The sequence below is a fragment of the Centruroides vittatus genome, unplaced genomic scaffold (assembly GCF_030686945.1).
Source record: "Centruroides vittatus isolate TY-2023 unplaced genomic scaffold, ASM3068694v2 contig_93, whole genome shotgun sequence".
NCBI classification, from domain to species: Eukaryota; Metazoa; Arthropoda; class Arachnida; order Scorpiones; family Buthidae; genus Centruroides; species Centruroides vittatus.
The window spans coordinates 188,084-201,203 of NW_027122616.1; the positions used below are offsets into that span (position 1 = coordinate 188,084).

General features: G+C 31.7%; 1 protein-coding gene across 2 annotated transcripts; it reads left to right on the top strand.

The window, feature by feature from the left end:
* Nucleotides 1–3,746: 3,746 nt before the first annotated feature.
* LOC136984815 (microtubule-associated proteins 1A/1B light chain 3C-like) lies at nt 3,747–10,908 on the top strand. 2 transcript variants are annotated; one of them, XM_067281960.1, is made up of 5 exons: nt 3,747–4,050; nt 4,283–4,338; nt 6,058–6,164; nt 9,768–9,969; nt 10,046–10,908. In XM_067281960.1, exons 1-4 carry the CDS (start codon nt 3,993–3,995, stop codon nt 9,934–9,936), a joined length of 390 nt encoding a protein of 129 aa, XP_067138061.1. In that variant the 5' UTR covers nt 3,747–3,992; the 3' UTR covers nt 9,937–9,969; nt 10,046–10,908. The 2 variants fall into 2 exon arrangements, with proteins under 2 accessions (XP_067138061.1, XP_067138059.1); XM_067281958.1 differs by having other exon boundaries at nt 3,749–4,050; nt 9,768–10,908.
* Nucleotides 10,909–13,120: the final 2,212 nt, after the last annotated feature.

Consider the following 13,120-nt stretch of genomic DNA (forward strand, 5'->3'; position numbering starts at 1 on the left):
AATGGGATATTCTTGTTCGTCGTCTATCGTGACGTCAAGTGATAAGCATTGTTCTTTAGAATTTGGATATTGAACTATTAAAATCTTCAATTAACCTATATAAAATTCTTATCAATTCAGATCTATAAGAACGATTGTTATAGGATTATATGCAATTTTTTTTCTCTCTCTCTCTTTACCGTTTGAATTTCTGCTAATCTTCGAAGAACCAAAATATTCTTTGCATTTACGTTCAAGATTCAAAGTCCTTTACATGTATAATTGTACGTAATTTTATCTCTGTTTCTTGAAAACGAACTACGAGTGACGAAAGTAGTTCGTGATTCTAGGATATTCTGCTAATATCCTTGAATTTTGTACCATTTGACCGGATAATCTTTACCTGTATTTTAACTTTGAAAAGTGAATTAAAGATGGAAATCTATAACTTTGTTTTCATCAATTAAAGATCAAACGAACTACATGCTATTTAATGTCGTATTTTACGGGTATATTTGCGAAATAGACTTTGAACGTTAGTAATTTTCCAATCTACATAAAATTATAGAAGGATATTGTTAGATAATAACAAAGCGAAACCGTTAATTTAAATATTCTGTAATTTCCTACTTCTTTTAAACACTTCCGACTAATGCAATTTATAAGCGTGCTTCTCAAGAATCACGTTAAAATTATCTTATCTTAATATCTAACACAAAATTACATTTTATAGTCAATCAAAATGAACTAAAACTTCACTATCACACCGGTTTATGCATGCATTAATTTTTTTTTTTAAACTTATGCTAATATCCATATTATTGGAATATTTTATCTATTTGTTTTTATGGTAGCTTATGTCAATAGACTGCAAAACTATCAAGAGATAAAAGTAGATACACCCAACACTTTATTTTGTTACTATGGGGGATATATATTTTAGTAAAACAATTCTTCAATAACAAGAAATATGGACAAGGATCCTTTTTTAAAAGAAATAATTGAAAGGAAATTCAATTTATAAATTAAAGATAAAATTAGATTTTTTTATTGAATTTAATAGGAACTCGATACACTTAGGAATAGTATTACTTTTATGAAATTATATGGGTCATTAACAGTAAAAATTAAACGATTAGAGTATAATAGAGCCTTGTATATTTAAATAAAATAATATAAGTTATACATAAATATATATACATTCTTTTATTTAAATATACAGAACTATATATATATATATAGTACTGTATATTTAAATAATGCATATTGTAAATATAGATAAGCGATAAAGCTAGTCCCTTATGGATTAATTAAGAAGGTAGTTTATTCAGAAACTGGTTTAATCTGCCCGATCAAATTTTAATAACGGCGTCAGTTTGATGGATGGCGACGACGCGATTTGATTTACAATGGAGAGGTCAGGTGTGATATTTGTGACATTGCACGTAAGACATCGTAGCAATTTACTCTAACCCGATTAGATTCTTCTACTCCCATTTGTCAGATCCCGATTGACAGTTACGACCTTGCACAAGAAAGAAACAAGGACGATTTATAGAGCGTAACTATTGAAAGTTCTTCGTTGATATGCGGACACTTAATCCATCTTTTATATTTTTACAATTCTGTATTTAGAAATTTTTATAATTAACGATGGAACAGTAATTTACTCTCTACGTCCTCACAAAAGATAGATAAGAGTTTTAAAGGATTTAGAAGTTAAAAAATTATAATAGGACTATCAAGATATCTATTTCTAGTAGAAAGAACAGAGCAGGATGCGCTACCAATATTGCATCAGAGAGCCACGATGAAGTATTCGTAGATCCAATCCGGTAATATTGATATATCGTCCGTTAGATTGCTTTAAATTAAAAAATAAAATAAAAATGCAGTTTCGCAATTTGCTCTTGTAAACAAGGTCTTTTTTTAAATCAGTAATCGCATTCCGTATTCTTAATTTAATTGCAATTAACTTTAATTAATTTGTGGTTGCCCGTGACGTCAAACCTTCGGAGCCTTCAGACAATTTTTTTTTTTTTTTTAATTTCCTTGGTTGTGTTTTTAGATTTCGGAAATATCAATAGAATAACGCGTGAAAAATGCATCCAAATAAGTTAAAATCTACAAGGAAAATTTTGCGAGAGGAAAAACTCCATGTAAGGAAGAGTTCGACCGGACGAAAAGGTTAACGAACTTTGACAAACCTCCTAAACCCGTAGAAGGGCCTCTATTGCATTAGCCCAACATCCATACTCACTACTCTGCCAGAGCAGAAAGGTTAAAAGCGAGATAAAAGCAGGCATTGTGCGAAAACAATAATGCAATTTGCATATTAATTAAGACACGCCAGTCTGGATAAACAAAAGCGGCGACACTTTTTTTCTGATATTTCCTTCCGGGTTTGTGGAAGAAAACTATCTGCACTTACACGTATTTACGACTCGGCCTTTAAAAGGGGAGGAGTGAAGTTTGAAGGTTGTCCGATGACCGGAGTCGGCCGGTCCGATGCTGTTAGCTCGGACTGAAATAAAACAGTTCGAGAAACTTCGATCATGTGACCGGGATTTTTTTATAAAGGATTATATATGTGCTCTGTTATAGTAATTACAGTGATGGTCACCGTTCGGCTTACCGTGTTTTCGTTAATAATCACGACTGCGCTACTTAAGAAACCTAATCCTTTTTATTTTGATCCAGTTCTATTTAAAGAGTCATTCAGTACTTTTTCTTTAAATTATGACATCGTTGTGATTGATTTGTATATTTATACTCCGGTTTATGAAAAATAAATCTGTGATAATGGCAGAATGCCCTATGTTCGCCGTGTATCAAATGGCATTTAAAAATTTTTTTTTCTTATTTTACTCGATACGTGAGGCGTAACACGATTTGTCACTACCTGATCGGAGAGGCCCAAACGAGAATCGAACCCGGATCTAGTAAAAGATATCTGTTGTAACAATAACGCGATACATACGAGAGTTACGTGTGTACGAAGGTAAAGTTACAAATTAGCACACAACAATCGAAATGACCCTAAGGGTGCCGTCGCCCACGATAAGTGCATAAGTGTGACAATTAAGCGTATAACTCAGGCAAGGACAAAATAGGATTGGGTCATATTATTCGTCGAGTGTTGAAATTTTGGTATAACGAACACGTGCTATGACAAGTCGGCGATAGAGTAAAAGATTATCTGTGGAAAAAAAATTATTTATTTAAATATCCATCATTTGTCTGCCAGTGTATAATTGTCGGAATGTATACGGTATTGTTATCAGCGCTAGACGAAATGAGACCACCTCGGCGAATACCGATTATAGTTTGGGCTTTTGTTCTCGTAAAACATCTTTACGATTAATAAAACTATTAAAAGGTTTTAAAAGAAACCAGGCTAACATCCTTTCGATTTTTAGGAGCCCCTGGATAGCTCGTTGAACCTCTTAGTTGAGTTTCCTAATTCCTCGTGAGACGTAATTTATTACACTATAAATCATACTTAGCGCGAAACGGCGAGGAAATCGAAAACGATGCCTCGAGATGCAATGCAGCTGATTAAAAATCCTTTAAACTCGATAACATTGCTTCGAATTTCTATTATTTATAAATTTTCCATTCGGGTCCAATGTCCTTTTTGCCTTTCGTGCAGCCAGATTAATCCAAAGGAAAATTCGTTTCGAAAAAAAAAATAAAGTAAAATAAACTGTCTTATTTGTTTGTATGCTATAAAAATAACATTTCTTATTTACTTAATTTTTACAAATTTTTGTAGAAGAAATTGTTTATGCGAGAAAATTTTGAGCTTTGCTATCTTATCACGTGTCGGCATGGAGACTGCGCCGTGGTGGTTGCAATCCAATCAGATATTACACCACACTCCGTTTCTAACGCCACATCAACTCAGTCTTCCGTGATAGCACCACATTGTACTTCAGTCTGCGTTAGCGGTGCAGTATAGAGCCTTGTCTACAAGACAGGAGCATCGTTGACATCGCAGGTCGTCGAAAGCTATGACCCCAGACAAAAACTACAACACCATGGGAACCTTTAAGCAAAGAAAATCACTAGGTGAGTTCTAAATCTCGAATATGTTCTAAAATTAGTCCAAAGATCGGTCTAAAGATAGTCTGCACCTTGTCCAGGTTGAAGTCTTTACCATTTGTTATATTTGTTCTCGAAGAAGGCAATTCGTTTTAATAATAGCTAAAATGCAAAGTTCGTTTTAAAGTGACATTTCAAATGCATCCGTACCAGCAGACATTTCTAGAGTTTTGCTAAACGTTTTTTAATCTCTTTTCAGCCACCCGAAAAGAAGAAGTCGAGGGAATCAAGTCAAAATTTCCCACGAAAATACCGGTAAGTGACTTTTTTTAATAAAAAAAATTTATCTGCATTAAAAATGCAAATTTGTTACGGTAGCGTACATCACGTACAATGTTTGTTTTTGATAACCCCTATTGACACGAGGTTAATGTTCTTTAGTCACGAGTTTAAAAGCCATCTCTCCGTATCTCTTTTTTAAATTCTGTTTTCTATCGAAAATGGGAATTATCTTGCTGATAAGTTTTTTATTTCTCGTATCTTTTGGGTAGTTTAGTCGCAGTTTGTCTATTCTCTTATCTGGTGGAAAATGTCACACTTTTATGACAGCTGGAAGTCGTATGACTGTTGCACCACCCCATTTTAGTTCAATTTCTTCCACGCACAAAGCGAATTTAAAGTCGTTTCAGATGGTTTTTGTAAAATTCAAATTAAGATGATGACTATACTAACAAGATAGGAATAAAAGGAGGGGTTTTTTGTCTGCTTACGTAATTCATTTCGACATAAGTGTCGGTTAACACTTGCGTCATTTGTAGTAACACCAATTGATAAGAATACTAGAAGATGCGGACGGATAAAGTGGACGTTAATAATTTTAAATGCCGTTTCAGGAAAAAAAAATTATGTTAATCGGGAAATGAGCTATGCAAAAAGTATGTATATATTGAATTTGCGTAATAGGTTAAAGGCACCAATATTCAAGGCAATTGAACGGTAGATGATTCGAGCCGATGTCCCTTTAGCGTTAACCAGTTAGTAATAAATCGAATATGGGCCAAGGAATTTTTCTCTTTACGAAAAATCTATCAACTCTGTGATGTAATATGACAATGATCCATTTGCGAAGAAGTGCATTTACACCGCAATATACGATATTTAAAAGGCGAATTTTGCTTCCATTTATGGATCCATGATCGAAAACTTGTTTCTTTTCCTAGAGTCAAACTGTGTCAAGTCGATTTAAACCTGTTCCTTTCTCTCTAATCCGGCAATATATTTACAACAAATCTGCGAGTAATTTCTCATATTCGATGTATAAATTATAAATTTAAGTAAGAAACCGAGATCAAAAACAAATTTTATATATATATATAAAGAACATTCGATATATATATATAATATATATATATAAAGAACATTCGATTTTTGACCTAATTGTGTTGGTTCGTCGGAAATCATCTGATCAATTCGTGATCAGCAGAAGAATAATTAGGCTTTACGCAATGGGTTTATACCAGCTGTAAGCTCAAAAAAAGTTAAATCTTATCTGTAGACACTCCAAGATAAAAAAAAAAACGTAAGCAAACCAGCCCAAATCAGTTTTTTTTAAATTCAAAAAAATCTCGTGGGCTATGTTCCATTTATTTTTACCAGTTTTCGGAGTGGTTTCCGGCAACTACTCACGATTCCGCACGGAAGATTAGTGAAAAAGTGATTGATTTTTATTGTAAAATAAGCAAAATTTGAGATGCGGAATCAACGAAGGTCATTCTGTTCCGAACTCGTACGGGATCGTTGAACTCAAATAACTGAAACGATTTTTGTTTTTTAAAGTCGAGGCAATTGTGTCAAGGTGTTACGGACTAACATACAGATTTCTCCATCTCTTTTTAATGTCGCGTAATATGATCGCTTCTGTTTTAATCCCATGTAAAGATTTGATTGATACAAATATAAATTTTAGATTTAAAAAAAAATAAAAATAAAAAACTTTTATTTTATATTCATTTATACATGTATTTTTAATTCCAGGTTATTGTAGAACGTTATTACAAAGAAGTCCATCTTCCTCTTCTCGATAAGACGAAATTTTTGGTTCCTCAAGAGCTCACGATGTCACAATTCGTCACGATTATCAGGTAAATCTCGAGCTTTTAAATAGTCACTTACGATAAATTTCAATCTATATTATCAATAAAATTGGGAAAGTTATGTTAAAAAAAACGAATTTTTTACTTAACTCCATCTTAAAAGTTTACGAAAATCTATTTCAAAATAGTTCGTTTTAAAAGGTTTGGTCCGAATCAATGTCAAGGTTTCCAAATTTCTCAAAGTCCAAACTTTCTGATAAAATGTTTAATTTTTCGATTAAATTAATTCCAAAGATGAATGTCCAAAGTTGAATTTTCAAAATAGAAAAGATTGTTTTACCATTAGTTAATTGACACGCGGTATCATAATATTTATACATAGTTTTAAATTTGGCGCATAAAAAACCTGCGTGGATTAAGTGCCGATAAAGTATTAAATATTTAATTAAAAAGATAATAAAATCGTTGTTGTCGAACTTGTTTCTAAATCTTTTTGATTACTTTGTTCGAGGAAAAACGATTTTAATTTCCATATCAGTTATCGATATTTCCGTGTAAATCGACATAGCATTCGAATTTTTAAAAAAAATTGAGCATATTGTGATGTCAAATTTTCGATTTAATATCCGTCGGAGGTAAAATATTAAAATTAAAAACGGAAATAAGCTAAATTTTTTAAGTAAATTAACAATATTTTAAATCAGATTGACACAAATTACGGTAAAAACAAGATCATTAACATTTTTAAAGGGGGGTGCCTCATTTTGTAACTGTTTAAAAAGTAGAAAAGAGGAGGAGAAAGCGTAAAATCTGAATAATCCCGTCATTATCTATCATCGATACAGGGAAATTTGAGGTTAATGTAACTCCAAGGGGTTATTAAATATCGGATACCAAAAAACCTTCATCGGGAAGGGGGAAAAATTCAAATCGTACAAAATCGGGTCATACACTTTTCAGTCATTCTGGCGTCTGAAAAACCATTTTTATTGTCACGTGCCCTTGCTCGACAGCCCTTCGATATAACTGGTCGGAACTGGAACGATCCGAACCCGTTAGCTCCAGTTTACGCTACTCTCGCATCAATTGATGCGGAGAAGTAAACAGGATGATGGTCACGCGACTCGGCTCCACTGATATTCGGTGAAGTGCCGAAATCTAATCTTCGAGGAATCGATTCCACCGAATCATCTTCTTACAAATCACCTGCCTCCAATCGATTTTATACAAAATGTCGCCATTTAATTGTGCTCTCGAGTGTATCAAAAGATGAGATTCTGTTAATTTTGTGAAAAGACTGTTGCACTTGACCTACATAGAGAAAGTACAGCTTAAAGAAAATCTTACGTCAGATGTTTTTATAAGGTACTGGCGACGTCTGGGTGCCTCTCGTGTCGTTTCTTTTAGAATGTTCAGTCCTTGAAGGATTTCTTATATGTCAACGAGGAAGGGGGTTTCCGTCTGAATTCCTCACGTTGCTGCAACCGGACGGAATGTCGAAACACTTTCCTCGGATAAATTTAGCAATTCCGATTGATAATATCGAATCTTAAGATTAAGGAATTTTGTAATTCGACGAGTTTTAGAATAGTTTTAAAATTTTTTTTAATTAATTAAAAAAAGGATATGTTAGTTTCGTGTATAATTTTCAAGGTCGAGACTTGTTTGTTCCGAAAGGTCATTTGTGGACGAGCCAGTAGTCGGCCGGTTCTGACCAGTCGAAAAGAAATATAAGATTTGTAGGCGTGGTTTTCCTGCTGATAAAATGTTGATTAGTAGAAGCGATCAGCAGACCCTGAATTAAAGGGAGGAGCTTCACTAGATCTTTGTTTTTTATTATTAAAATCGTCTGCTATATTTGCTGACGTCAGTTATGAGTTTAACAGCTTCTCTTTCTATTTTTGCGACATCAGAATAATAGGCTCATTTCCTTTCCCAAACTTTAAACAGATTTCGGGAAAATCCGAACGTTGTAGATATTAAATTTCCCTTCATTAAACGGCAGTAGTGTTCTGAATCTTGTTACAACTGTTTACTTCTCGGTGCATCAACTTTTACCTGTTTGACCACTTAGCGATTAAAAATATACAAACACGTCCTAAATTTCTAGTAAATTAATCCCAATGAAGTTTGTCCTATCATCTGGCAAATAAACAATCACTTTAACTTTCGGAATTGTCTAGATTCTTCTACCTAACACGATATCACGTACGAAAATAAATTAATATTTCTTCTATTTAAATTCATTTATCTCGCTGTTGCACGTGGCTTTTTTTTTAATTCTATAAAAAATTCTCTTACAACTTTGATCATATTAATAAAAAGTTCATGGGTCAGATGACGTAATATCTCTTAAGTAGCGGCATAGTTTGTTCTATAAATAAACTGCAATGCTATAAATATTTCGTCGATTAATGAGTTTATTATTGAAATTTCACTCCATTTTTTTTTAATAGTAGAGCTAGTCTTAATTGCAACCAACGAAGGCTACACTTAAGAGTTACTGACCCCATATCGTTTAATTTAATTTATTATTTCAAATATAGTAGATTTCACTAGAGATTTCGACGCACGAAAATGCACTTCCTGCCATGGATCCGTTATTTTAATACTACGAGAGGATGTAAACCCATTCTCGTATTGTTTTTCTTACTTGTTAGTCACGCATTCAGAATGTCGTCTTTGGTGGCAATTTGTGCAAGATATTAAGCAATTTCGAATTTGTAAAGTAACGATTAAGCAATTTTAATTTGTTAAATGTTAATGCAAACAAATGTTTTGTATTTTGTTGCCATCTCGTGTTTTTGTCCTATATTCTAAACGAGACGAAAGTATTAGTGAGGCCAAGCTTGTAAAAAGTAGAATCCCTTGAACTCTGTCTCTTTTTCCTTTGAATACCAATTAGAAGTAATTTTCTTAATTTTCGAAGAGATTAATGAATTTTCATCTCTCGAACACGATAATTCGAAATATTAATAAATCGAAATTCGTGTATTCCCCCGATGATGTACGAAATTCGAAATCTTTGTTAAAGACATTTTGCACACGTATCGAGTTTCCGCATTTCGATTTCGTCCGTCGAGTGTTGAGACAAACAAGAACGATATGTTTATAAGAAAAGAGCAAATCAATCGTCGATATCTGGCCTCTTTTGTATATTGAACAATCACGTGGTCCTCATAATCTCTCCGTTCAGTGTTGATTTAAGAAGAATTGCTGACAGACGTGGTCTAGCAACAAAGATATGTTAAGATTTAATATTTGGTTTTTAGAAATCATAAGAGAGCTTTTGTGACTTTATCAGCTTCTATGTATTTAAGGATTCAGATATTGCTAGATAAATTAAATTTCGCTTGTGTATTTATTGACAAAATAAACAAAGTATGAAATAATTTTCGTAAATAGATAAAATGTGTTGTTTGGATATTATGTAAAATGTATTTACAGAAGTTTTAAAATATACGATTAATATAGTTTATTATAATGATAATAATAGCAAAACTAAATGAAGAATATAACATAATATTATTATTATTATTATTATTAAGTTTAAAAATTAGCATAAAATATAGCATATATAGCAAACGGGAACATAGAAAAACTAGGGTAGATTTTAAGTATTCAACTCACAAGGTTTTTTTTTGTTTTTAGGAACAGAATGCACTTAAATGCAAATCAAGCCTTTTATTTACTAATAAATAACAAAAGTATGGCTAGTATGTCAAAAACACTAGCGGAGGTCTACAAAGAGAATCAAGACGAAGATGGCTTCTTGTATGTAATGTACGCTTCGCAAGAAATGTTTGGATCACATTTATAATGAAGCCCTGGAAGGAAGAAAAACAAATTAAATGTAATCATTACTGGTTTACCCGAAACTGTTCATCGGTTTTCAAAAGTCTAGAATGACAATATTTTATTTTCTGTAGATCGAAGAGATAGGGCTGTGCCCATCGTGATTTTTGCACAAGGACAGAAAATAGGGGCATTGACGATATTTTCCTTTTCCCAATCTACTCTGTAGACAGTATCTCTCAACAGAGTTTATAAGGACAATGTGATATACTATGACACGTAAACACTACATTTGTACATTTTCCAAGAATTTTTGAACTCATATTTTCAACATGTTTATAAGGAATCAATAACAAATTATATATAAAATAATGGTCAAGAGTTCTTACTGCCGGCAGTAAATTTTGACTTAACTTTTCAATCATTTCTGATATTTTCAGATTTGTTATTGATCCAAAAGAATATAAAATTCATTAGAAATCAGCTATTTAATAAACTTTTATGATGGAACTTTTTTATGATGAATAACATTAAAATTTCTTTTTAAAAATTACTAACAAAGCCTTTCTTTATTTCGCTACTTTGGAAAATTAAATTAAAACAGTTTGAAAGAACATTTAAATGATTTTTTATAACAATTATGTAACTGTTTTTGTGAAATTTTGTCGTTTTTTTATGTTTGTTCAACTATCATTTGTGCCAAAAGTTTTATATATTGCTCTACTTCGTTGCCCATTTTTCATTTTTACTTATTTCTGTTATGTTTCAATTAAATTTATTGTGTGAAATTTCAAATTTATTTAGCATTTCGATCTACTATTGTGTTTTCCCTTTTTTGTGGTAATTTTTTTAAAAATATTGTGTTTAAAATTGTACATGAGTTATGAGTTTTTTAAATTTTGTATCTCCACTCCAACATATTTCATCTATATTCATTGTAAATGATATACATTGCTCATTTTGTGGGGATTTCTAAATAAAGTTTATTTAAATAAAAGGTTTTTTGCTGCTCTTTGTTGACTGACATTACACTAGAAATCGTAGGTGGACGAAATAAGGCCAAGATTTTGTCCGGAACCAAATTCTTCGACCTTATCCGGGTCAATTCAAATTTGCTGCTGTCAATGATATGCAAATGAAGCGAAATGAGGAAAGTATCAACCTCGAATATTTTATTTGTACGGCCTCGGATGCCAAATTGTGCAATTTTCAACCTAATATATCATCCGGTGATTCTTTTTAAATTGTTTTTGGTTCAAGATTATAATTATTTATGCAATTCGATTGCATTAACTTTTAAAATTTAATAACAGTTCAATGTTAGGCGATGGCGAAAGTTTGTTTTTCTCCAGCGATTGGTGACACGGAACATAAATACTTCAACAAAAATCTATGCAATAATTTCGACTAATCCAAAAACGTGTTAATTCTTGCAATATAATTTGAATTAATAATCAAATTTATGCAACAGCACAGCCTTTTATACACACTTTATGCATGTAATAATTATACAAGACTGTATCACTAGAGCTTCGTACGAATACTAAGAAGCCATTTTTAAATGGTGTTTAAGTATGGTGCATATTGCAAAAAAAGATAAATTATTCTCAGATTTCCAGAATGTTGCAAAATTTATTTGCACAGTTGAAATTTTTAATATTTTAAAGGCTCAATTACAGAAGAAACGAATAAAAATCAATGTGTGCATATTTACAGTGGAATAAATACTGGCTTCTTATCAGTTGTAAAAGTATAAACAATTCTTTATCCTACCACGTTATCAAATGCAGTATTTAAACATGAGCTTTTAATTAATGTGTTGTAAATATTTATTTGTGATTATGCATACGCTGTGTGTTGTGCTGTATTTAGCACTTATTTTTAGAAGAATTCATAGAGATTTTAGTCTTGTATCAAATATATATCCCGTATGACAAAGCTCTCGTAAAAATTTTTGAGTGTCAGTAGTTAAAAATACACATAGGGTTACCTAAAAGTCACATTAAGTGGTATATACTGCGAAATTGTAAATCGATTTAGGACCGTTTTCTCAATTGGAGTTAACATATGCAGGTATAGCTCGAGTTACGTCGTTTGTCAAAAAAGTATATGGAAAAATAAAAATCATGTTTGTCATTTTATTCGACTTTACATCCGTCCGCCACAAATATTGAAGTCGTGATATCACTAGAAAAGCGTTAAAAGCGCATAAAATCATATTAAAATATGTACATTTACAGTAAATGTTAATATAATCATCATAAATCCTAGAGAACAAACACGAAAACGTCTGTGTTTCTGCGTTGTCGTCTTATTTAGCGGTCTTTAAGTGCTCATTATTAACGTTTTCCACAGTAGTTTCGACTTACGTCGTAACTACACAAGTAAATTCGACTTACGTCGCCCCTCCTGGAACCAATTACCGACGTAAGGCGAGGTATACCTGTATATGTAAAAATACAATTGAATTAATTTTTTAGTCGGTCTTTGCAATAGTTAGTTCTCTTACGTTATACAAGGTGGCTGAAGTAACAGAATTGAAGCATGTACACGTTTTAGCCTTAATTTTCCAAAATAAACGTTTTCTTTTGACTCCTTGTTAATCAAATCTCACTCAGAAATGATTTAGACAAGAATACAGAACACAAATTGAGCATTTTTAAACATTATATGCTCATACACTGTACCAAATGATTAATGCCAATTGTATGTTGTCATCTTTCTCAAATAGAAAGTTTTTTTGTCAGTGATTGACTTAATTTTTGAGTTAGTCTGCTGCAATGTTTAAATTAAAAAAAAAAAAATGTTTCATTTCCATGCACTTATTGTATCAGAGCTTGAGAATCTAATATACTGCACAACTCTAAAAAGTATTTATGATTTTTAATAATATTTTTAAAATTACAATTTATAATTTTCATAAATACTGCAATTTGCTTTGGTTTAAAATATACTGCCCTCTATTGATAAAAAGACTAACTGGCATTAGTTTTTTCTTATTAAAAAAAAATATATTTACTTCCTAATAGTTTTAATAAATAAAAAGAAATACTGTAATTCAAAAATTGATTTCTCAACAAATTATTAGGCTAAACATAGTTAAGTATAAAATTATTTTAAATTGAGCAATATTTGAGATCTGTATTTTGTATAAACATATATGTTTATAAGTGTTAAAGAGGTGTATTTTATTAAGACACATACAAGGG

Coding starts and splice junctions, on each gene's coding strand:
- LOC136984815 (XM_067281960.1), top strand. CDS start 3,993: ATGACCCCAGACAAAAACTACAACACCATGGGAACCTTTAAGCAAAGA. Junction 4,051..4,282: donor TAAGCAAAGAAAATCACTAG/GTGAGTTCTAAA, acceptor ATCTCTTTTCAG/CCACCCGAAAAGAAGAAGTC. Junction 4,339..6,057: donor AATTTCCCACGAAAATACCG/GTAAGTGACTTT, acceptor TTTTAATTCCAG/GTTATTGTAGAACGTTATTA.